We start from the raw sequence: 27,829 nt of genomic DNA, 5'->3' as shown, positions 1-27,829 counted from the left end.
ACAGAAAGATTTTATTTAATATTCAGGTGTTTATTTTCAATACTTCCATTCTTGGGAAACGACTAATTTTTTATATAGTCAGTGAATTTTTGTGGGTTTTCCATGTGCACTTGAAAAGATAACATTCTCTATAATCAGGCTGTATTGTTCAATATACATCCTTAACTTCAACTTTATTAGTTACATTGTTTAGATTTTTTTAGGTATTTTCTTATTTTTATCTTGTCATGTATTGACAATAATGATGGACTTGTTTTGTACTGAAGTGACACTGTTTCTCTTCACTGCCTGTGGTTTCTGTTTTCTATAGGTGGTTGCTGGGTTGTCTGGTATATAGGTAAATTCTTCTAATACATATGATATCAATTTGGTGAATTGTGGGTTTTAGTAATTATAAGGTATTCTTGTCTCGTATGTTTCAATATTCCCTACTGTCTTATTGTAATCATTCACCTATGAAATCCTTATCTGTTCATTTTCATCGTTTCTGAATCAATGTTATAAATGTCTCCTAAATAATGCATAGATTTGGGTTTTGTTTTATGCAGCAAGTTGAAATGTTTTGTTTTAATAAGCAAGTTAATCCCATTCCCATGTACTGATATTATGGTGAATCTCAACTCTGTCACAGAATTTTATGTTACAATTACTGTGTGTATTATAACGCATTTTTCTGAGTTTTTTTCCTATTTGATATTTGCTTTTATTTCTTTTGGTATGTAAGAACGTTTATATCTTTGTTACAGTGTTTTTCTTTGTGTATATACCTTGCATAGTGCCCTTAATTCTCATCTTTCTTACCTAATTTTATTATCTGTTCTGTCAGTTTTAATCCTCAATATACCTAGAACAATAGTTATCAGCATTTATCATGGTTCAATGGTTCCTTTTAGTTGCTTTATCACATCATGTTATAAGTAATTTACACAATAAAAAAGTGTCAGTCAAAACTACCTTTTGCAGATTCCAAAAAGAATTTAAATATAGCAAACCTCTTTGTATTAAAGAAATGTTGGGGCATATAAACATAACAAAAAATGAAACCATATTGTTTACTCATTGAATCTTTGAATTTTAAAAAATTCATTTAGGATATTGTTTCCTGAAGATCCATAGTCTGAGATTGAAGTAAATGATCAATTACACTATCACCAGAGTTTACAGTGTGCTATCTATCTCTTTGCATTGTTATTTGTCTCTTTGCATTCATCTTCTTCTTTGTCTAATAACTGTGAAAGATCTTTCAACTTTTTACTAGTATGGGCAGAAAATGAAAAATTCTAAATTCTCAACTGTGTTCAACAAAAAATAAAAGTGGGCTACAATGATGGTACTTTGTCTTCTTGTATGCCTTCTTTAAAGGTAATAAAATACTTTGGGCACTAAAATAATACAACTAAAGGATGACAGTTTTTTTCACTGTGGCATCATCTTTCTAAAAAGCTTCTGTTTTATTGTTAATTTTTAGCATAGTTGGAAATAACTGATAAGCAATGAATTCGTTCCTAAAATGATAAATAGCAAAATGCTTCAGAACATAGAAAATAACAACATTTAAATTCTACAGTGTATCTTAGATTTTTAAAAGAATGCAACAGACCCATCTGGTAATTACAGACAGAACATTTTATTCTGATTTTTTAACAAGTAAATGTTCTCTTTGTTCTTTGAAAGACTTCTAAGAAAAAATAAAATGTATAAAATAATAGTCTTCACAAATAGGTGGGCCTGCTCAGAAAACAAACTAAAAACTAAAATTGGGTCCAACAGACCTTGATGGAATATCAAGTGTTAAATGGCATCTTTTGATTCCTATCTATTACACATGCAGCTGTCGATGTTCTTATCTTTGATTTCCCCTTTCCTCTCCCTTCTCTCATTTTTAACTGCATTGTTTCTACTTGGACAGAATGTGTAACATTTGCACACTTAGTTGTCTACCCATATTCCCACCGTTATTTTAGTCTTAGCTCTAAAATTAAGTATGTGAAATGTTTTCCAACAATCTTTTACCTGAAGTGTTCCCATTTATCTGTTCATTAGATGAAGCTCATTCTCCAGGACAGGGATTGGAAAATTACAGCCCATTAACTCCACCAATTGCTTTTGTAAATCAGGTTTTATTGGACATAGCCACACTCACCCTTTTATGCAATTTATACTGTTTGTATACAGTTTCAATGGAAGAACTGAGTAGTGACAACAGAGTCAACAGAATTTAGCAGGGTACAAAGCCTAAATTACTTACTATCTGAACCCTTACCTAAAAACATCTGCACACCTCTACCCTAGTATATAAATTTCTCAGGTAAAGGCACACACATACAGTATTAACTGAGTTTTTCTATGTTCAAAATTAGTTTTGATAGCCTTGACACCTGAGGTATAATTTGGCAAGACATAAAACCCTTGGTCTATACTTTCTTAAGTCTCTTGAAAATTTTTTTCCATGGTTGCTTTGATCTGTATGTTGCTTTTGAAAAATCTGATACTAGCCTAATCTCTTGCTTGTAAGATATTTCATCTTTCTGCTGGAAAATCCTAAGGATTCTTTTCTTCACCTCTTAAAATGCAATAGTTTATCAGGATATGTCTCAAAATGGCTACGGTGGATATATTTTACCAGGTACCAAACCCAAAAGCTCAAAAGCAAGGAAATGGGTAAACAAATTGTGGTAGAGTTATACAATGAATAAAATACTAAATATAAAGAAGTTAACTGCAGCAATATATAATGACATAGATGAATCTTGGTAATAATCGTAGTAAACAAAATCAAAGAAAGCCTGAGAAAATGGCATAAATACGACCTTTTTATAAAGGTCAAATACAAGCAAACCAGATGATATGCGCATGTATATGTGATAAAGCTACTTTTAAAAACAAATATACAACAAGAATTTCTGGATTTCAGAATAATGGAAAGTTGAAAACAAAAAATTCAACATTTTTTTTAATGAACATGATTTTAAAGAGAAAACTTAAAGGAATACAGCAAATGGGCTTTTTAAAAAATAAATATCCTCCCATCAAATACACTTCAGGGGTATTTTGCTAGTAAGATACAATTACTTCTACGTTGATAGCATAATAACCAACAAAAGTTGAGTCTGAGTTAGCATAATTCAAAAAGAAATTTAAAAGAATATACAACAAAAAGATTTTCTTTAATAAACAGGAAGACATACATAAATAAGGGTGCTGCGTATTAAAAAATTAGAACAGCTACTCTTGAAAGATGATAAATATATCAATCTTTAGCATTAAGAGAAAATGCAACATTAAAGATGACCGTGTGATATTAAAATTTAAAAATTCAAGAATAAGCATAGTAGAAATGGAGTGAAGGACCTAATTCTGTGCTATTCTGAAATGTTTATACTTCTGCCAACATTTTTCTCCACTTGTGAAATCCTCTCACAAGACACTTCTTCCTCTCAACTTCCAGAATAAGAACATATTAAGGATCATTTTGGTCAAAAGTTATATTTGAATCTCTAAAAAGTCAATAGTAGCTACTATATCAGCCAGGGTTCTGACAGGAAATAAATAATGTGCTCAAAATAATTATAAAGTATCTAATAAAAGGCTATTTATAAAGGTATGACCAGGGCAATATCCTGAGACCTACCACAACAGGAAGCCTTTACCACCCGTTGGCCTTAAAAAAGCAAGAGGAGGGAGTGTTTCCAGAATTCCTAGAGAATAGCTATATGAAGACACCTGACAGTTCAGCCTTCAATAGAGCAACACAACTAACCCAAAGTTATCCAGCAGGGAGAAAGTTGGTGGAATAAAATACCTCAACCCCACTCATCTCCCACCATCAGATCTGCCATCACTGGCTCAGCCTACCTGGAAGCCAGAGGGCATGGAAACAGGATGGAAAAAAATAAAAGGTGGATGTGGAGAGACAAATGGAGAACATCAAGCACAGCATATTATGAGTCACCACTAGAAGGAGAATAATAATTATGTATAGTACACAATTTAAATAAGTTGGTTAATATACTAAAAACAAAGTGTGAAACACAGATTCACACTTTTAAGGAAAGTATGCTGAAAACCCTATTTATTCATCCACAAATATTTATCAAGCATTTAATATATGGCCCTTTACTAGAAAGTATACACACAGGAGGTATGTTGCAGAATTCCTGCTCTAAAACTTTTTAGAAAAAGAATATAAATTTTTTTAGAAAAAAGAGAGTACCCATATAAACCAGCATATATGTAATTAATAAACAATGGAAATTTATTTCTAACAGTCCAGAAACTAGGAATTTCAAAATCAAGGTGCTGGCAGATTTGGTGTCTGCTTCAAGATGGTGCCTTGTTTGCTATGTGCTCCAGAGGGGAAGAATGCTGTGTCCTCACATGATGGAAGGATGGAAGGCAAAAAGGAGCCAGCTAGCTCCCTCCAGCACTTTTTGTAAGGCACTAATCCAGTCATGACAGCAGAGTCATCCTGACTTAATCACATCCCAAAAAGCCCCACCTCTTAATACTACCACACTGGGGATTAGGTTTCAACATGAATTTTGGAGGGGACATACTCAAACTGTAACATGTCATATGCATTTAAAAACAAAAGGACACAGGAGCTTAGAGGAAAATAAAACATCTTCCAGAAAATGAAAAATGCAGGAAATAAAGCTGTGGATTAACAAGTCTTTTCATCACTATACAATTATGAAGGCCACTTCCACTGTGTGACAAACAAAAGCATGTAGAACCTTTACTGCAAGCTGATTCCTTCATTATACATTTTCTGGATTTTTCCAATAATTTTGAACATAAATCTTGTTGTCACTGTCACACCTAAGCACTTGATAACTCGACATCACTTTTAGAAGCTGTACTCTAGGATGCTCTCACAAAAAAGTTCCCTTCCTTGGCCAGGCACAGTGGCTCATGCCTGTACTCCCAGCACTTTGGGAGATCGAAGCAGGCAGATCACTTCAGCTCAGGAGCTCGAGACAGGCATGGCGAAACCCCATCTCTACTAAAAATGCAAAAATTAGCTGGGTGTAGTGGTGCATGCCTATAATCCCAACCACTTGGGAGGCTGAGGTGGGAGGATCACTTGAACCCAGAGGCAGAGGCTGCAGTGAGCTGAGATAGTGCCACTGCATTCCAGCCCCTGTGACAGAGTCAGACTCTGTCTCAAAAAAAAAAAAAAAAAAAGGCACAGCTCCCTTCCAGATTTATTTGTGTATGCTTCACACAAGCTATTTTCTTAAGTATTCTGTTGTCTTACCTCTATAAACATTTTCATATTAATCAAGCCACACCGGATGACACAGTACTTTGTAACCTCAGAACTTTGGGATGTCAAAACAGGCAGATCACTTGAGCTCAGGAGTGCGAGACAGGCATGGAAAAACCCCATTTCTACTAAAAATGGGTGGGTTCCCTACTAAGAATGGGTGTGTTTTGGAGACATAGTCCATGGGACACATCAACTGAGAGGGTTAATAAAGAAGAAAATTTCAGAGATTATGTGTCAATTATAGCCTAGACCCTTAAATGGCTGCCTTCTCATCCTTGTATCACCTCTCAACTCCCCTAACAGTGTTACCTACACTTTCTCAAATAAAATTATTTCACTGAAATCTTTGTCTCATTGTCTGCTTCTGTAAAAATCCAAGCTAAAAAGGATCCTACATTTCTTGACAGTTTCTGCTCACTTTGTGCTTTCCTTTTCAAACACATTTCCTTGAAAGAGTTGGCTCCACCCATCATTTCCACTTCTACTCCTCTCATTCCCTATTAAATCCAATATTGTGAGACTTTCACCCCACCAATACACCAAAACTGTTCCTGTCAAGATCACCATTGACTGCACAGTGCTAAATTCAATGATCAGTCCTTAGTAACCATCGTGCTTGAAGCATCAGCAGAATGTGGCTCCGTTGATTACCTTCCCACTTCATATTATTTCTGCACTTGGCTTACACTTCACCGTACTGTTCCTTGCTTATCTTCCTTTTCTCCCCTACCTCTTATTATTCGGGGACCCTATAGCTCAATCCTTTTATTCTCCTTTTTATCTACAACCACTTCATTAGTGATCTGATCTAGTCTCTTGGCTTTAAGAACTCCCAAGAACTCCCAAATGTACACCTTCAGCCCGTCGTTCTCTCTAGGACTCCAGTAAGAATATGGTACTTTACTAGAAAGTATACACACAAGGAGGTATACTGCAGAATTCCTGCTCTAAAACTTCTTAGAAAAAGAATATAAATTAAAAAAAAAAAAAAGAGCACCTGTAGCATCATATATATCCAACTGTCTGCTTGACATTTTCTCTTTGACATCTAGTAGCTATCTCACGTACAATATGTCCAAACTCAACTTCTCATCTTCAAAACACCTTCACCCCAAACCTGCTTCACAATCTTCTACATATCAGTTGATGGCAATTTCATCTTTCCAGCTGCTCAGGCCAAAACTTTTGCAATTACCCTTGGTTTCTCTCTTTTATCTCATACTCTACACCTAAACCCTCAGCAAATACTATTGGCTCTACTTTTTTAAAAAATCAAACAAATCAGCTAATTCTCACCATCATTTTTGGACCAGATTACCATTAACAACTTCCTAACTATCCTCTTCCTGTTCTTTCTTCCATAAAGTTTATTTACAACATGCAGCCAAAACAATTCACATAAAAATTATCTCATTTGCTCTGATCAAAATCTTGCAGTGTCTCCCCATTTCACTCAGATGAAAGAGAAAGGCCATACAAAAACCTGGTGATCTAGCTCCTTATTACTTTTCTAATCTCATCGCTTAAGTTTTATTCTCCTGCTCTCACTCTTCTCTAGACTCCATATTATCCCTTAAACATGCCAAACATGTTCTCACCTTACAGTCTTTGTACTAGCTGTTCCCACTTCCAAGGAACACCATTCTCCCAGATATCTACACAGCAAACTCCTTCATTCCTTTAAGTCTTTGCTCAAAATTCACTTTCTCATTGAGGCCTATCCCAGCCTTCCTATTTTAAAATGTAGCCACCTCCCACCCCCAGTAGTTTCAACTGCCTTACCTTGCTCTATTTCTAAAAAACATATTATCTACCAACAAATCATATGCATGCTTATTATGTTTATTATATGTATGCCTGTGCTAGAAATAAGTCCTGCAAAGATAACGCTAAATGCCTGATGCACCATTTGCTGATATCCATTACTGCATGTTCCTAGAATCAAATAGAACCAGAAATGTACTCCTATAAGCCACAAACTCAATCCAATGTTTGGAGGTACTCCTTAGATCAATAGACACCCTAAAACACATGAAACAGTGATGTCAATGCCATAAACAGCTATAGATATCTACAGTCTCAACAGTTAGAAAGTATTCTCTAGTATCTTAGATTATTTTAATGCTAATGTGTAATGCTCAAACTAACATAATTAAAGATAAGTAAATCAGATGGTTTCTTTGTTCTAGATCAGATTATGACAAAATCTCCAAGGAGATTTCATAGTACTGGTACAGAACCAGCAATACCTCACAACTATTTGCAATGTTATTAAAAGTTGAATAAGTGATCATTTTGAGGTATATTAAGTGAAAATTTATCTCTTTTTAAAATGTCTACATTATGGTGAAATCAATATCCTTCATCTTAATATATCTCAGAGTAAATTTTTAATCTAGTAAAATACCCTGTTTTCATGAATTACCCTGCTATATTTTTGGCTTACTTTTCAGTTACCTTCCCCACAATACTAGTTAAAAAGATAATCTGTTTTTTAATATAAAAACATTTAGGTTCTTCATTTTCTAGAAACTTCAAACATGTAAGGATATTTAAAGTAAATCCAACCTGCATTTGGGTAGCTGATACCATTAAAATCAGTCAGGAAGAAGAAGCTAAACTAGCATCACAGCACAGTAGTTCTAAAAAAAAAAAAAAAAAAGGGGAAAAACACAAAAAACTAGTCTCTGTGGAGATAACAAGCATTTACCTTATAACTAAGATAATAAATCACCCCCTCGTTATATTCAAAGCAGCCCTACTTAATATAGTATCATTCCCTAAAGTAGCACTTTTCTGTAGTGAACTTAATTATTCTGACAACATCTTTAAACTACATTTACCCATCCTTTTGTACTCTTTTCTTTGAAAGTGCTATAGATTATCTTATGACACCACATACTTTCAACATGTAAGCAGCAAATTCAAAATGCATTAGGGATAAGTAAAGTAATATATTAATTTTTCTACTGAGAAATAATTTTACAAAAAATTTGTTGGGTTTTGCTTTGTACTTCGATAATTCACAGAATGTTAAACTGCTCATGGTTTATCTATTATTCTTATAAAACTCATCAATAATGTATCCTTCCCATTTTCATCTTACACTACATTCTTAAGTATGCCTGACAAGTAATACAGTTAGTAAGACAAAAATCAAGCCAAAAATACCCTGCTGATAAATTTATTTAGACACAGTATTTTGGTTGTGGAATAAGCCAAAAGAAACTCAATATAAAAATATGTTTAGATTATCTAAAACAGAATTGGCATTCTGTAATCAGATTATCCCAAATCAAACAAAAATCTACCAGCAGATGAATATATCAGCTAACAACCTATATCAATATTTATCACTAATAGTTGATCAGAATAAACCCATCGTGCTTTCCTGGCCACCCTCGGAAAGCATAACCACCATTACGTCTGATGGCTGAATGAGACGAACATTCAATAAAAGAAACTATAAAGCACATGAAATATATTTGGCAAACTGTGAATTATATACTATTAATTTATAATTCAGTAAGGATGACATATACTAATCAGGTGGCCTAGAGATTCCATTTTAATGGCCAACATTGAAGGTGGGTCCATGTAGGTATAAGATTAGAGAGTATCTATATAAAGTCAAGATCCTTGAAGATGTACATCCTCAATGAAAAAGTGAGTTTTTAAAAATATGCTCCGTGGAGGCAGACAGATAGCATGTATTTCAGCCTTGGTTCCACATAAACAAAACAACTGTTCCCCCTGGGAACTTTGGGCCATTTACTAGATATCACGCTACTTTGGGGCATGAATTTTCCCTATATATAATGTCCAAAAAAAAATTAAATGCCAAATTTCAATTTAAGTTGGATCAGGGTTGCTAGGGCTCTAGAAGCATACTCTCTCTCTCTTAAGAGCAGGTGTAGGCAGAGTAAGGCCCAAAGGCTAAATCTAGCCCACCACCTGTTTTTGTAAATAAATTTTTATTGAACATAACCATGCCCATTTGTTTATGTATTGTCTATGGCAACTTTCATGCTACAAGGCAGAGTTAATTAGTTGTGACAGAGATTGTATGACCAACAAAGCCTAAGATATTTACTATCTGGTCCTTTATAGAAGCCTTTTGCTGACCCCTGTAAATAAATGTACTACTTACTGTTTAATTTATTTATAATATAAAATGATATAATTATCATTATATCATTGTGTTTGAAACAAAACAAAAATAACTAAAACAGTGAAAAACAGTATCCTATAAATTGGAGGCTGATCAAAGAATAAGAGTATTGCTTAACTTTAGACTAAGTTAAGTACTCATTTTAAAATTTCAAAAGTCAAAACCTGTGTTTCAAGGACAAACATGGTGACAGTTTAGTTCTGAATCTCCCCCATCCTCCCTGGAAAAAGAAATGGAAAACAAAAGGAAAACACGGGGAAAGTGGATGAAGTGAAAGGAAAAGAAAATTACATTTCCAGAGAAATTATGAGGGTAAAAAAAAAAATTCCTCATGAAGTCCAGATTAGGTATGAATGTACAAACATCAAGTGCAACCAAAAGAGCTAAACAAAAGCAGCCACAAAATTGCTGAAAGGGTGATGAGAAACAAGTAGCATAGAGGAAACTAATGGAAGCAGATCTCAAAACTTACCATACCCATCCCACAAAAAAATAAAACAAAGTAAGGGGAAGGGGAGCCCTAAACATGTGAAGAGGTATAATTAAAAACAAACCAACAAAAAAGGCAAGAATGACTTTTGAAAATATAAGACATGCACAGAAAATTTACAAAAGAAAAGGAACCACAAAGCAAAATTCAACTCTCTCTTGTATGCAAGAAATACATTTTTTTAAAAGTGATTCTAAAACACTAAACAATCATAACCATAAAGGGATGAGCAAAGGTATACTAGAAAAAGACTGACCAAAAAAACAAAACAATGGCAATATTAATAATGGATGAGGTAGAATTCAGGTCAAGAAAACATTAAACAACAAATCACTTTATAATATTAAGTAATACAATTTACAATAAACACATAACAGTTATTAATATCTGTAATAGCAACTTCTATAAAACATAAATTCCAGAATATATAAGGAGAAATAGGAAAAACAGACTAACACTTTAAAATTTTACTTCAACTTTCACAGCAAGATAGATTAAGAACAAAAAATACTAAGTAATAGAAGGTCTAACAATATAATCACTAAAGTCAACATTATAAATAAATAATATCAAACTCCATACCTTGATATTATTGGATTTATCTTCTTCTCAAGTACCTATCAAATATTTATGAAAACTGAGCCACAAAGAAAATTCCAATAAATTTAAAAAGTAGAAATGATACCAACAATATTTCCTGAGCACTATAAAACCAAAAATTAATAGCAAAATCAGAAAATTGTCTTTCTACATAGAACATCTGTTAACTGATTCAAAAGTTGGAATAACTCAGCCACACATCTGCCTCAACATTTTCATGAGTTTGTTATGACAATAATGTATGTAAGCTTATTAAACATTACCCTCCAACATGTTCCCATCAATAGCCATTCTCCTCTGATTACTTCTATTTTCTCAGTAAAATAAGAACTAAGGTCATCAATTGAGAGTGATGATAGAGAAGGAAGTGTCTGAAACTTGAGGAGAGAGGAAAAGGTATGAAGTAGTCATCCAGGAAAGCTGGGAGAGAGACCAAGCTAGACTGGCAAAAGTTTCAGATGTCATTAAGGGCCAACTTGACATGAGTAATTATAAACCTACAGCTAAGTAAGTACCAGACATCATTTTAAAAAAAACAACTTGAGAATGGTAATTACGAAATTTAAAGCTGGGTAGGTTTAGAAGTATGGGTAGGGTTAGAAGTACGGATAAAAAAGGTAGGGTTAGAAATATGGACAAAAAAGAGTGAGAGAGTGGAAAAACTGATAGTCTCAACAGACTAAAGGCTCTGGTAAGGTCAAAGAATTGTCAGAGTGTGGGCACTAGAAATAGTAAGCTGGAGAGATCAGTGGTACTTGAAAAGTAAGGTATTTCAAATGGAAATTACGGACTCATTGTACTGGAATAACAAGGTCTAGAACGTAACAATGGAGAGAGTGGCTCAAGGAGGATGGAAAACAAAATCTTTGGTAGATCAAGAAATTGAAAGGCCAGGTAGGAGAAGTACTTAAGTGCATATTTACAACATAAAAATATCTGCTTTATGTATTCTGGACACAGTGACAGTAAGCCAGAAACTAAAATCCTCAAGAAATAAAACACAGCCATCTGAGAGCAAAAGATGAGTGCAGGAAGGTGAAGTAACAGGTGTTATATTCTGATGATGTAAGAGTCAAAGCCAGGCAATTTAAAGGAAGAGGAATTGAGAATAGAGTGAAAATGGCAACAAGAAGTAAAGGGGATATATAACCCACCTTCAACCCAGCTGTACTGAGAATATGTAAACAAAAACAGCCATCACTTGAAAGGACTGCAAGGGAAACAGTGGAATATTTTGAAGGGGAGTCTCGGTCAGGAAACGAGTTTTCCCATTAAGTCTGCACAAGGACTCTAAATAGTTGTATATATAGTTGTCTATACACAAAAGAGCCAAGAATTTGAGTTCATAACACTGGCCAGTGCCAGAACAGAATTATTTTCTTGAATCTGAATAACCACCATGGGGTATATGTTTGTAAACAAACTAAAAACAATTAAAAAGGTTACCACTGTTTTAAAAAATGTTATAAATAATTCAAAAAAATGATGTACCAGAAAAACAAAAAGGAGTAAAGGTACAGAAACTCACATGTAGATTGCCCTAGTCACCTTCACCTTCACGTAACAGATAATAATCTCTTGTAGAAGCCAGCAGACTAGCCTTGAGAAGCTGACTTTAAAGAAGTAATACATACATAAATATATAGCAGTAAGATTAGAAATAGAATGCTAAAAATGAAAAATCCTGAAATCATGCAATGCATAGTAAACAGATTGGGATAGTTTCATTGCTTGGTTCATAAATAAAATCCAAAGAAATAGCACCACCTACTGGAATTTCACATATTTTTTTAAAAATTCACAAATCTTAGAAAATGAGACTATTATGTAATATTTCCCCTCATTTGGTTAGAAAGGTAACCTTAAATATTAAAGAACAAAATCTAACATAATCTAAAAAGTTTATATTAAAAATTACCAATTCTCAGCTTATAATTTCAATCTCAACTCACCATTTTGACTAAATTAATACGAAGATTTTATTAAAGAGAAAAACATTCCCAATCAATAAAAAAATTACAATTTTTAAGTAACTCACAGATATGGTATTCCTGTATGCTGCTTGTATAACCATATATTGCAGAATATCCAAATATTATGATCATGACAACATCTCTACTATCCAACTCCATAATATGCGCTGAATGTCCCTCCACAGCATACTGCTGACCATGTCCAAGAACAGTAGGAGTTTTTGTACTCCATGACTGACTATGTATGTTAAAAACCCATAATTCATCTGTGACATTGCCATCATTTGTTTCAATTCTGCCTCCATACATAAAGATGTTTTCCTGTAAATTAAAATACATATATTAATAGACAAAATAATGTTATATCATAACACATATTAATTAAAAATAAAGGTTAAATTTACATAAAATTTTAGTAATTGCTCACAACATGCATAAGGCATTTTTCTTATTTGTAAAAAGTAATAAGAACACATGAATAATGACAACTAATGCTTTTACATACAAAAAGGGTGGAAAGAGCAAAGCTTTCAAAAAGCTACTTTAAAATACATTTTTTAACTATTACATTATATATTCAATTAAGTATACTTTTAATTATCATATAGGAAGAGAACACTAAACTACTGCTTTAAGAATGGAAAACACAATAAGCTAATCAAGAACTTAAAATTTATGAGTGAGGTAGTCCTATAACAAAGAATAATGTATTCCTCCCATATAACTGAAGAGTAACAAACAAACAAAGTTGCTGATTAATGTTACTCATAGTCTTTTCAATATTCGAATCATCTGAGTCCCCCCCAGTGGTTACATTTGAATTTTACCATCTACTTGTACTGCTTTGTGCTATTCGCAGTTATGTACTGTTTTCAATAAGTGCTCTTCACCAAAAAGCATATCACATTTGTGCATCACATAGAGTACACCTCTGTTACCATTTCTAATGGCTATGGACAGACACCACATGCCTTCAGTTCACCTTTGGTAAATCCTTGTAGAACTTTTAAATTATACAAATTATTTCAAATGTATATGATGGAAATAAATGGTACATAAACGATGTAAATTATCATTATTTCAACAAATTAGAAATAGAAAAAGAATTTTCCAACCTGACAAAAGATATTTAATGGAAACCCACAGCTAACATTATACCTAACAGTGAAATACTAGATACATTTCCCTAAGGTCAGGAACAAGATAAGCATGCCTGCTTTTGCCACTTATATTCAACTTTATACTGGATGTTCCAGCTAGAGCAAAAACTAAATAAAGACATCCAGCTTGGAAAGAAGAAGTAAAATATTTCTATTTGCAGATGATCTGATCTGGTATATAGAAAAGTCCTTAAAAATTAAAAAAAAAAAACACTTAGAGCTAATAAATCAATCAGCAATATTACAGAACATATGATCAAAGTACAAAAAGTAAATTGCATTTCCATACACTTGCAATGAACAACCCAAAAATGAAATTGGGAAAATAATTACATTGACAAAAGCATCCAAAAGAATAAAATATTTATGAATAAATTTAACAAAGGAAGTCCAGAACTTATACTCTGAAAATTACAAAACACTGTTTAAATAATTTTTAAAAGACATAAATAAATGAAAAGACATTCCATGTTTATGGGTCTGAAGACTTAACATTGTTAAGATAATACTCTCCAAATTGATTAAGAGGACAATACTCTCCAAATTGATCTCAGATTCAACACATCCCTATCAAAATCTCAGCTGGCTTCTTTGTAGAAACTGACAAATTGATTCCAAAATTCATATGAAATTGCAAGGGATGCAGAACATCAGAACATTCTTGTAAAAGAACAAAACCGGAGTACTCACACTTCTCAAAAACTTACTGCAAAGCAAAAGTAATCAAGATAGGCTGGGCATGGTGGCTCATGACTGTAATCCCAGCACTTTGAAAGTCTGATGAGGCAAGTGGATCACTTGCGGTCAGGAGTTCAAAATCAGCCTGGCCAACATGGTGAAACCCCATCTCTACTAAAACTACAAAAAAATTAGCTGGGCGTGGTGGCAGGCACCTATAATCCCAGCTACTCAGGAGGCTGAGGCAGGACAATCGCTTGAACCCAGGAGACGGAGGTTGCAGTGAGCTGAGATTATACCACACTGCACTCCAGCCTGGGTGATAGAGCAAGACTCTGTCTCAAAAAAAAAAGTAATCAAGACAGATTGATACTGGGATAAATCAATGGAATAGAACTGAGAGTCCAGAAATAAACCCATACATATAAGGCCAATTGATTTTTGACAAGAGTACCAAGACCATTCAAAGATAAGAAAACAGGTCTTGGGAACAAGTGGTGCTAGAACTGGATAGTCACATGCCAAAAAAAAAAAAAAAATGAACTTGCACCCTTACTGCATACTATATACAAAACTTAACTCAAAATAGGTCAAACAACTAAATGCAAGAATCAAAGCTATAAAACTCTTAAAAGAAAAAAAATTGGGTTAAGTCTTTATGACCTGAGATTTGGCAGTGAATTATTAAATACGACACCAAAACACAAGCAATAATAGGAAAAAAAGCTAAATTGGACTTTATCAAAATAAAGTCCAATTTTTTGTGTTTAAAGAGATAACATCAAGAAAGTGAAAACAGCACACAAAATGGGTGAAAATATTTGCAAATTATATACCTGATAATGGCTTGCATCTAAAACATATAAAGAATTCTTACAACTCAATAATAAAAAGACAACCTAATTTTAAAATGACGTGAATAGACATTTCTCCAAAGACAATATACAAATGGCCAAAAAGCACACAAAAAGATGCCCACATCATTAGTTAACAGGGAAATACAAATTGAAACCACAATGAGATAACACTTCACCCCACTAGGATGGCAATAATCAAAAAAGAAGATACTATTAAGTGTTGGCAAGGATGTATAGAAATAGAAACCTTCATATATGGCTGGTGGGAATGTAAAATGATGCAGTAACTTTGGGAAACATTCTGTCAGTTCTTCAAAAAGTTAATTTGACCCAGTAAGTCCACCCCTATGTATATACTCAGAAGAAATGAAAACATATGTCCAGACAAAATCTTACACAGAAATGTTGTTAGTAACATTATTCATAATAGCCAAAAGGTGGAAACAACTCAAATGTCCTTAACCGATAAATAAACATGTTATATATCCATACAATGTAATATTATTTAGCCATAAAAAGGAATGAAGAAGTATTGATACATTCTACAACATGGATAAACCTTGAAATTATGCTAAGTGAAATATGGTAATCATAAAATATATAGTATATGACTTCATTTATATGAAATGTCCAGCATCAACCAATATATAGAGAAAGAAAGTAGCTTTGTGACAGCTTAAGGCTAGGGAAGATGAGGAAGTCTGGGGTGATACCTAAAGGGTACAAAGTTTCTTTGTGAAGTGGTGAAAATATTCTAAAAGTGATTACACAACTCTGCAATCTTACACAAATATGCAACAAATGGTTGCACAACTCTGAATATACTAAAAACCACTGAATTGTACACTTTAAATGAGTGAATTGTATGGTATATCAATTATATCTCAGTAAAGGGAAATAACGAAAAAATAAACCAAGACAAAAAATGTATGTATATGTTTTCATATGTAGAAATATTTTTATTTTACTTTTAAAACACACAAATGCATGGATAAACAGGTGGTAGTTTGTTCTTTATACTGCTCTCATGCTTTCCAATTTTTTTTTACAACAGCACAGAAAACATATAAATTCATATTTAGATGGCCTAGCCAAAGGCCACAAAATATATGAATTTTTATTGATTCAAAATGAAAACCAATTAAGTGTCCTGTCATTTTAATCATGCTAAATTTATGAATCCCACAAATACATAAAAATAACTAATGTCAATACAATCCCTGTCAAAACCCCAACATTTTTGCAGGAGTAGAAAACTCAACCCTAAAATTCATACAGACTTTCAAGGGGCCCTGAATAGCCAAAACAATCTTGAAAAATAAAAACAAAGTAGGAAGTCTTACACTTCTTAACTTCAAAACTCATTAAAAAGCTACAGTAATCAAAATAGTATGGTACTAGCATAAAGACAGACATATAGATCAATAGAATAAAATAGAGAGTCCAGAAAAAAATAAAAAACCCTCATATATAGTCAAATGACTTTCAGCTAGGGTGCCAAGACCATTTAATGGGACAAAAGCAGTTTTTTTTAAAGAAATGATGTTGGGGAAACTGGCTATCCACATGCAAAGGAATGAAAATGGACCCTTACCTCAGACACAATTAACTCAAAATGCAACAAAAACCTAAACCTAAGAACTAAAACTTTAAAACTCTTAAGCGAAAATATAGAGGAAAAGCTTCGTGACATTGGATCTAGCAATGATTTCTTGTATATGACACAAAAGCATAGGTAACAAAAGAAAAAATAGATAAATTAAACTATATCAAAATTAAAAATTTTGTGCATCAGAGGACACTCTCAACAAAGTGAAAAGACAGCCCATAAAGGGGAAAAATATCTGGAAATCATATTCTGATAAAGTGTTAATACCAAATTATATAAAGAGCTCCTCCAACTCAACAACCAAACAAAACAACCCAATTCAAAACTGGCAAAAGACCTAAATAGACATTTCTCCAAAGAGGATATACAAATAGCCAATAAGCACTTGAAAACATGTTTAACATCATTAATCATTAGAGAAATGCAGATCAAAATCACAGTGAGATACTCATTAGGTCGATTATCAGAAGACAAAAACAGAAAATAACAAGTGTTGACAAGGCTGTGGACAAACTGGAACCCTTGTGCACTACTGGTGGAAATGTAAGATGATGTAGTCATAGTGAAACACAGTATGGCAGTGTTAAAAAGAAATTAAACATAGAATTACCATATGATTTAGAAATTCCACTTCTGGGTATACACCAAAAAAAAAATGAAAACAGAGACTCAGATAGTTGTACACACATGTTCACAGAAACATTATTCACAATGGCCAAAAGATGGAAGCTATCTAAGTGTCCATCAACAGATGGATGGATAAACAAAATGTGGTATATACACATAATGGAATATTTACTCAGCTTTAAAAGGAAGGACATTGTGACACATGATACAACATGGATGATCCTTGAAGATAGTGTGCTAAGGGAAACAAATCAGTCATAAGAGGACAAATAATGTAAGATCCCATTTACATGAGGTACCTAGAGCAGTTAAATTCACAGAGACTGAAAAGTAGATTGGTCGTTTCAAGAGGATAAGGGAAGAGGGGAATGAGAAGTTATTGCTTCAGTTTTGCAAAATGAAAAGTGTTCTGAAGATAATGGTGGCCATGGTTATACAACAATGTCAATGTACTTAATGCCACTGTACTCTATACTTAAAAATAGTTAAAATGGTAAATTTTATGTTACATTTATTTCGCCATAATTTTTAAAGTGATTGACTAGGCATAAAGTAATAGACAAAAACTCAATCTTCATTTCTTTACATGTCATATGGGGGATTGTTCTAAAATCTACTCTTTTACTAAAAGCATAAGAGTATGTGGTATCTCAAGTTATTATGACCCATATAATCTATTGTTCTCATTTAATGTTTGAAATAAATCTGAGATTTAGTATTTTTTACCCTGTAGTAAAATATCAAAATCAAAATCTGATTAAAATTTAAAAATATACCATACCTGATATAAAGCAAGAGAGTGTCCATATCTCTGGAGAGGTCCCCTTGATAGAGTTCCTACATTCCATATACTGCTTTCTAAATTGTAACTAAAAGCAAGAAAAGAAAATAACTTCATAAGCTAAGATTCATTTTTGTTTTTTTAATTTTCACATGCTTTTTATTCACTTGTGTCCAAGTACTCCTTAAATTCAAAGAGTTACAACTAATAGATTCATAATTTATGTGCCATATTAGAAATTTTTAATAAAGACTCATTCAAGATATACCTACACTAAATTAGGATTCAATCTCCTAAATGTATAATATACATTAACTTGACTAGGTATTTATTACTGGAATTAATTGTCCAACTGCCTTTAATAATTTCAATCAATTGATTAAGCTAAACAATAGTGAACTGACTGTATTTTTTAATTTTTTCTTAAAGCCAGGTTTCCTTCTTGGAAACAGCTGAAAATTCTCTCCATTTGTTTTAGGTATTTATCTTTATTCCTTTTTTTTTTAGTCGGCCTGATACTTACATAAATTTTTTAATGACAAATTTAAGTTGTACATATATGTTATACATATGATATTTTGATATATGTATCGAATGTATAATGATCAAATCAGGGTAATTAGAATATCTATTACCTCAAACATTTATCTCTTCTTTGTGTTGGGAGCATAACATTTCTTCTCTTCTAGCTATTTTGAAATATATAATAAATCGTTAACTATAATTTCCCTACTTTACTATCAAATACTAGAACTTATTCCTTCTAATTGCTTTTTGGTACTCATTAACCAACTTCTCTTTGTCTCCTTCTCCCCGCTTCCCTTCTCATGCTGTGGTAATCACCATTCTACTCTCCACCTATATGAAATCAACTTTTATAGCTCTGACATTTGAGTGAAGACACACAATATTTGTCTCTCTGTGCCTGGTTTATTTCACTTAAAATGACTTCCAGTTCCATCCATATTGCTGCAAATATGAGATTTCATTTGGAGGGGGCTAAGTAATATTCCACTGTGTATATATACCACATTTTCTTTATCAATGTATCAGTTGATGGACACATGTTGATTCCATATTCTGGCTATTGTAAATAGTGCTGCAATAAACATGAGAGTGCAGATATTGCTTTGATATACTGATTTACTTTCTTTTGGCTACATATCTAGCAGTGGGTTTGCTGGATCATATAGTAATTCTATTTTCAGTTTGAGGAACCTCTGCACTGTTTACCATAATGACTGTGCTACTTTACATACCCACACACTTATCTTAGCATTATATAAATTAATCAATAAGCATCTATTTCCTATGCACAAATATAGCTTGTTTACTGATTTTTTTAAGATTGTATAAAATGAATTTGGTAGTATAGAAGCTTCCATAAAAATAAGTTACTGTTGGATTATGTAACATAAAAAGAAAATTTGTGTTTTCTTCTACTGGTGTAATACATATGAAAACAGAAGTCCCAAACTATGAATCTCAAATGCTTATACTCTATGCTCAAATCTCCTCCATTTGCTAAAATATACAAAAGGAAGCATCCAGCCAAGAAATAGGGGCCTGTTTTAAGTTAAGAAGCTTGCTATCAATTGTTATCTCCCCACTTCTCTTTCTTCCTTCAATGAATTAGGAAAGGCAAGGAAGTGCCCAAGTGCCCCTTGACAAGAAAGGTAAGGGTTACCAAATTTGTCTGCAGCATTGTTTATTTCCTACCTTGGAGTTGTAAAATAAATGTGTATGATACAAATGAGGAAATATAATCAGAACATAACTTCCACAGATTCACACCACTAGTCCACTCATCTACCAGTATCTGCAGCCAACATACTGCTTTCCAAGTTATCATAAATCAGGGCTGTACAAACTATTTCTGTAAAGGGCCAGACAGCAAATATTTTAGGCTTTGTGTGCTACAATGGTCTCACATATTCTTCATTTTTTTCACAGCCCATTAAAAGTACAAAATCCAGGCCAGGCATGGTAGCTCACACCTGAAATCACAGCATTTTGGGAAGCCAAGGTGGGAGGATCACTTGAGCACTGGAGTTAGAGACTAGCCAGGGCAATATAGGGAGACCCTGCTTCTACAAAAAAAAATTTAAAAATCAGCCAGGCATGATGGCGCGTGCCTGTAATCCCAGCTACTCAGGAGGCTGAGGTGGGAGGATCACCTGAGCCCAGGAGGTCAAGGCTACAGTGAGCCATGATCACACCACTGCACTCCAGCCTGGGTGACAGAGCAAGACCCTGTCTCAAATAAAAGAAAAAAAGCAAAAACTAAAAATGCTAAGAAAAAATTCTTAGCTTCCAGGCCCTGAGCCCCTACTCTGCAGTTTGATGAGCCCAAGAATAGCAAGTGATTCTTCTTCCTTGAGCACAAGATCTCTTTCCTACATCACCATGTTTTGTCTTACTAGATCTTTGCCATCAGCACACAAACATGGTGTTATAAACCATTAATAATAAAAGAAAAAACTCTTGACCACACTCTCCCTTAAGTTACTCCCCCATTTCTTTATTACCTCCAACCCCACCCCACTTTCCATTCTGTCTTAAACTAACTCCAGACATGCTTTTAACCCCACCACTCCAGTAAAACTGCTTTTGTTAAGGTCAATTTCCTCAAGCTAAATCTATGACCAGTTTTCAGTCTTCATTTTCCTTGACCTGGATAATTGTCAGCATTTGACATTATTAATTATTCCTTAATCCTCACATACTGTCTTTCCTTGCCTTTGAAGATACTGTACTCCAGGTTTTCCTATCTCACCAGTCATTCTTTTTCAGTCTCCTTTGATGGCTTCCCCTGTTCTCCACAACCTCTTAGTGATGTGGTGCCTCAGGCTCAGTTCCTGGTCCTTTTCTCTACCTAGAATGTATTCCTTTGATAATTTCATCTTAACTCAAATTCTGTTTCTACTCTTCCTCCTAATCCCCAGTATATCATCAATAAACAGCCATGGTAACACTTTTAAAGTAGGGATCAACACATGCTCAAAACCCTCCCACAACTCCCAAAAGATCTACAACATCCTACATGATCTGTATCTCTCCTCTGTTATCACTCTAATTTAATGTATCCCTCTCATATATTCCATGCAAATTGCATGGGCCTGATTGTTGTTCCTCAAACAACTCAAAGAGTTCCTATCTTAAGTCTTTGATCTGGCTCTTTTCTGTGCCTACAAATAACTGCAATCCCCTGATCTCCTTCAAGTTTTTGCTCAGTTCTCACCTTTGTCATGAAGCCTACCTTAACTATCACATTGATAACTGCAACTCTCTCTTCTTTGGCCCTCCTGCTTTACCTACCCCTACTATCCATCTATATCTATCCATTCATCCATCCCATCTATGTCTCTATATGTATATATGTTCATATCTATAAATTATTTTGGTAATTATGTTTTTTTTTTTTTTTTGGTCATTGCCAGCCTTTCCTCACTAACTTTACAAAAACAGGGGCATTTGTTATATCCAATGATATATCCCAAGCATCAAGCACGTAGTGTTTTCAAAAGTTTGCTATCCTCATGAATACATGTTAATTTTCATTAATGTCAATGTATACATATTCTGTAAAGGTCTTTCTAATTTAATAGACACTAGCACAGACCTTTTATATGTAGTGAACAATTTGTCTTAAAATGTAACATTTCCACCCCAATTAAATTCCACTATAGAAGATGATTAAATCAAGTTATGACTGATCCTATCACTTCTGAAAGCTGTTATCCTTACCTACAATTGAACTACATTCAGAATGATGAAAAGTATTCTCTAACCTGTGAAAACAGCAACACAATTATTCTACTCTGATACCTCATTTGTTTATATAAACAAATCTATATAAACACTGTAACCAAAATACCCAGATTTCAGACCAAAAAAAAGGTTGGCTTAAATAGTTTATCTGGTTCCAATGGAAAATATACAAATTTAAAAGAATATCAAATAACATTCATCATTTAATTTTCAATATGCTACTCATCTTGCAAAGAACATAAACTTAAAATTTACAAACTTCCTTGTTGACAATTTTGCTCTTTGTCTTCACAAACTCAGCTTTGGAAAATCACAATTTAATTCAAAGTTCAACTCTACTTTCATAGACTTTTCATTTTCTTTAAACATAGTTAATTTCCTTTTAATTTTCACATTTAAATATCATTATTTCTTCAGGTTTTTATCTTAAGAATTCATTTTAATCCCACTAACTCTCTTTCAATTCTTCCTTCTGTATTTTATTCTTCATATGTTAAAAAATTCTAATTTGTCACTTAAATACTTACATAAAACTCCCTCCTTCTCTCCAGAATTTATTCGATTTTCTAATTTAATTCCAGTCACATTCAATCATAGTTTTAACGCAATCTCCTCTTAGGGAATTTCTGAAATTTTCCTAATTACAAGGGTTAATATATTCAGTGGTTAGGGTTGGCAGATAAAATACAAGATACCCAGTTAAATTTGTATTCAGATAAACAACAAACAATTTTTTTGTTGAAGGATTACCCATGCAAAATTTGTAAAAAACAAAAATAGACATACAGCAAAAGGGCCTTCTTATACTAAAAATGTACTTGTTTTTTTTATCTGAAATTCAAGTTTAACTGGGTATCCTGTATATTTATCTGCTAAATCTGGCAATCCTATTGGGTATACACCATTACGGTATACTGTCCAGGGCAAGTTTTGATTGTTTGTTGCCCAAGCTATTCCAGTTGTTACATAATACAAACACCACCCCTGGAAAGAACATTAAATATCAAATGATTCTCCCTATTACCTTTTTTATTCTATTACTAAACAGTTCATAAAAAATAATCATTAGCTGAAAAAGAAATTAGATAAAGCTGCCATCTATATGATTCCCCTTATCCAGTCATGCAGAGACCAATTTGTTGAGCCAACAGTAAATCAATCATCTCTCTCATAATACCAGAACTGTTCTCCCAGTGAAAGTTTGTAAAGTACACACAAAGTAAAAGTTCAGGTAAATTAAAATTTACAGAACAAATTGAGAGGATTTTTTTTATGTGATTATACTTCATTGAAAAAAAAGATGGCATGATTCATTTTATCCATTATAGGCAAGGCCTGCCTGTATTTGAAGTTAATATTTTCTTACTCAGAATTTATTAAAAGCACTCTAGAGAGGTAATAACATTTCTATATGAAGCAAACTTCTATGTAGAATGACAAATCTTTAGCTATGGACATATTGAGTTCATATATTCACAAATCAGTCTCATTAGCAAATAGATACTACCACAAAAATAACCACTTTTACACTTGGACAACAATTTTTTAAAAAAAGACATTTTGGATAAAAATCCAGCTTAAAAAATAGCGAGAACCTGAAAATAAATACTTACTTTAGGACCATTTGAAAAGAACTGTAGTTAAAAGTATATCCACCAATCACCCACATAAATTTCCCATGTAAAACTGCTTTATGTGAAGCCCGACCTACAGAAGGACTGAAGGGTTTAACATTTGGCAGAATCCAGTAAGACTCAGTAGAGGGAACATTCAAAGAACAATCAGGACCTATTAAAAAAAAATCAAACAACACACTAGATTAAACAAAGCCCTCAGATTATAGAAATACAATATATGGATTAAGAGAATTTAAGAATTCAATGTTTATCATATTAACAAATATAACATATATATAATAAATTATCTGAAATATAATGTACAAGAGTAATACAGCAAATGTAATGCTTGGAGGCAAAAAAAGTCATATACTCACAATCGAACTTGGATGTTCAAATAAATTTCACAATTTTAAAGAATTATTTAAATAATATAAAATGTCAGATTTACTTTAGCATGCTACAAGAGTATTAAAATAGAAAACAGTGTACTCAAATATCAGTTCTGTCAGGCAAGTATGTTTACCTCTTTCATCATCAAGCTTCCATCTACAGAAATGGATATGATAATCTACTACCAAGGGTTATAATAAATATTTCTTTTTTTAAAATAGTGGAAGTAAAAGCATTTAAAAATTAAAGTTTAAAAATTATTAACTATTAAACAAATATAAAAACGATTAAATTTTTCTTAGCATTATTATTAAGAACAGCCAAAGTCTGCTTCAGTAGAGAGTCCTCAAAAAGAAAAAAATATTATCCATCATAAAATAAAAATTATGCATGAGATAAAAATTATTAAATCAGTGCAGAATAATTTCAAATCCTATGAAATTGAAAACACAGGCTTTTTCCTATCCATATTCATGATGTTACTTATAAGTCTTGGTTTCCTCATCAGTGTTTCTCAAACATAATAGAAGGAATCCTCCTAAAAGGAATATATTTTCATCAAACTTTAGGGCTCACAAATTATTTTAATCGTGATGAAACTAAAAAATTCTCAAATACTAGACATAAACTCCTATGGTTAAATTTCTTTTATAAGCACAAAACCAACATACATTTATAAATTATATATAAGCAAATTTATAAAACTAATATTTACTGAATATGATGATACTGTTTTGCTTAAAGTAAATAATGGGTCCCAAGTTAAAAATGATACTAATTCTCACAGCGCCTTTTTTATATAATTTTAGCATACCTATGTTATTTTGACAACATAACTCTCCCACCATTTTTCTTCAACCCACTTTTTACAAATCTTTTAAATTCATATACTATGGCATATAATCATTTACTCTTCACTTGTCACAAAAGTATTAGTACACTTCAGTTGTATTGTTTTTAGCCTACAATAATTAAAGTGATACTTAATCCCAACTTTAAATTATCAACACAACTGCTGGCATTACAATACAGTGGCACTACTCAATTATGAGATCAGACAGTGAATCTTCAATTTGCTTATATCAAAAGTTTTAGATTATCATTTAATAACAAAATTTTAAAACTCCCAAGCAGAGTCTGATTTAAGAAATACTGGCCCACAAAGTTTTCATTTCTTCATTTGTTCACTCACCCAGGTAATAGTTGATTCATCTTCAAGATTTTTTTCAATGCTTACATTGTATGGATCTGTATTTTTCAGGTACAAACTAGGAAGTATCTCAGATTATCTCTTTGATAATGATAATATTTTAAATCAGCTATAGAAAACTATTATTTCTGAGTGAGAAAAGACTGTGAACTATTCCTTAGTAATTAGAGATATTAAAGGAACTTCTTTTTTAATTTAACTACTGTAACTTAGAAATCATTTAATGGTTTTATTAAAACACAGCCATGGTCATTCAGTTAAGTATTGTCTATGGCTGCTTTAGCAGAGCTGAGTGGCTGCAACAGAGCCATGTAACTTGCAAAGTAAAAAATATTTACTACCTGGCCTTTTACAGAAAAGTTTGCCAACCTATAATGTAACTGAAAAGACATGAAATCATATAGAAATTATATATAATGCATCTATTGGTATAAATTTTGTATCTATTTTCATAAAAGGAAATATAGATTTTAACATGTAAGTCACTTATACCAAAGCAAATAGAGTAAAATGTTAATAGGTGAATCTGGGAAAGGGCATTCAGATAGTCTGTACTATTCTTATTCTTGTATAATAAGTTTTCTAAAACTTTAAAATTATTTCTAAATAAAACATTAAAAACAGGCCACCAACCAAAGGCACAGAGTTGAAAGCAGTCAAGTAATATACGGGTATTACTTGGAAAAGAGTTTGATAGAGAACGATGGCATGAAAAAATCTTGAAAATTGGGTATATTTTTAAATCACCAATATATTTATCAAACCTGCATTAAAGCAAAATACTGCAGAGCAAGTTTCCAGTAGGCTGAATAAAGGTATCCAGGTCTTAATCACCTGAAGCTTTGGATTTTACCTTATATGGCAAAAGGAATTTTACAGATGTATTAAATTAAGGATTGTGAAAACTGGGAGAGATTATCATGGATTATCTAAATTGGCTCTAAATATAATTACAGGTGTCCTTATAAGAGAGGGAAATTTGACTGCAGAAGGAAGCAATGTGACTATCAAAGCAAGATGCTGTACTCCTGGATTTGAAGATAGAGGAAGAGGCAAGGAGACAAAGAATGCTGGGAATGCAGTTCCAGGAGCTGGAAAAAAAATCAAAGAAACAGATCATCTCCTTTACCTTCCAAAGGAGGTACAACCCTGCTAAGACCTTTATTTTGGCCCAGTGAAACTGATTTCCGATTTGTGACCTCCAGAATGGTAAGGGATTAACAAATGTATTTTGTTTTAAGATACCAAATTTGTGATAATTTGTTACAGCATCTGTAAAATACTAACACTAATAATCAAATTTATTTAATTTAACAAAATATTGCTATTTAATACAGAAAATAAGCTTCTAATGATTTCAATTCTGTACTCTAAAATACTTAATTTTCCACACAAAAAAAGAAAATAATCAAAATTCTTCCTATCTTTGTTACTAGTAAATTTTATGTAACTTGTGGAAACTACTAGAAGAAATGGTCTGTAGCCCAATCTACATGTTGTCGTTATTTTACTCTAAATTAATTCGTTTATAAATAGAATGACAAGATTTATAAATATAACTCAAACATTTTTAAAAATTAAATGTCTTAATTTGAAGCTTTCTGTATTCTATAACCAAAATGACTTAAAATGTAAATTAATAAACTGAATATTAATTTAAAACACAAACAACTACACGAAGACTTCCTCAGCCATTAAATATCTAACACTAATATCTACACTTAAGGCCATCTAAGCAAGACTCCTTTTAATTTTATTTCTGCTACTGAACAATTATACACATTTATGGTCTACATGTGATATTTTGATACACGTTATACAATGTGTAATGGCCAAAACAAGGTAATTAGGATATCTATTGCCTCAAACACACTTGTGCTGTAAACATTCCAAATATTCTAGCTATGAAATATATAATAAATTATTAACTATAGTCACCTACTGTGTTATTGAACACTAGAACGTATTCCCTCTGTCTGACTATATTTTTGTACCCATTAACCAACCTCTTGTCATCCCTCTCTCCCCGAAACCTTTCCCAGCCTCTGGTAACCATCATTCTACTCTATCTCCATGACATGAACTTTTTTAGCTCCCACATATGAATGAGAACATGCCATGTGTGCAAGACTCTTTTTTTATAAAAATATATCCATGAAAAATCTTCTACCACTTCATACTTTAGTATCTCATGCAACATCTCCCCATAACTCTCTTTGCATTACTTTTCTCAATCAATATGGCAACTTCTCAAGGTAGTATATCTCAGCTTTTTTTTAAAGGGTGTAATAAATTCGCCTTATAGTCCCTTTTCATAAAGAATCTTCTCCACAGGTTATGTATAGTTTTAAAAAAACCAAAGAGGATAAATGAATTTCTAACACTATAACTTTAAGCGTTAGTGTTGGGCTGCTGAGAGATTTTTGAAGGGAAAAAGCTACCACATAATCAGAGTAGAATTGTACTCTGATATATCCCAAATGTGTATGTCCAGCCCCACGATCTCTCATGAATTCAAACTACTACTTGCCATTTCCACTTGGATATCCATAGAGGGTCATCTCAAACTTTACATATGTAAAACTAAAACCTTGATTGTTTCCTCCCAAACCGATTCCTTC

General features: G+C 32.8%; 1 protein-coding gene across 3 annotated transcripts in view; it reads right to left on the bottom strand.

Moving 5' to 3' along the window:
* Positions 1 to 27,829, bottom strand: part of ATRNL1 (attractin like 1) — an 809,729-nt gene that overhangs the window by 729,454 nt on the left and 52,446 nt on the right. For all 3 annotated transcript variants that reach the window (XM_038008819.2, XM_073019389.1, XM_007964178.3), the window contains exons 6-8: positions 23,603 to 23,777; positions 18,219 to 18,306; positions 12,572 to 12,827 (exon numbers count right to left, since the gene is read on the bottom strand). In XM_038008819.2, coding sequence (XP_037864747.1) covers positions 12,572 to 12,827; positions 18,219 to 18,306; positions 23,603 to 23,777 — 519 coding nt within the window. The remainder of the gene's footprint in view (positions 1 to 12,571; positions 12,828 to 18,218; positions 18,307 to 23,602; positions 23,778 to 27,829) is intronic.

The sequence above is a fragment of the Chlorocebus sabaeus genome, chromosome 9 (genome assembly GCF_047675955.1).
Source record: "Chlorocebus sabaeus isolate Y175 chromosome 9, mChlSab1.0.hap1, whole genome shotgun sequence".
Taxonomy (NCBI): Eukaryota; Metazoa; Chordata; class Mammalia; order Primates; family Cercopithecidae; genus Chlorocebus; species Chlorocebus sabaeus.
The sequence above is the reverse complement of the archived record's forward strand: the minus strand, read 5'-3'. Positions and strand labels throughout refer to the sequence as shown.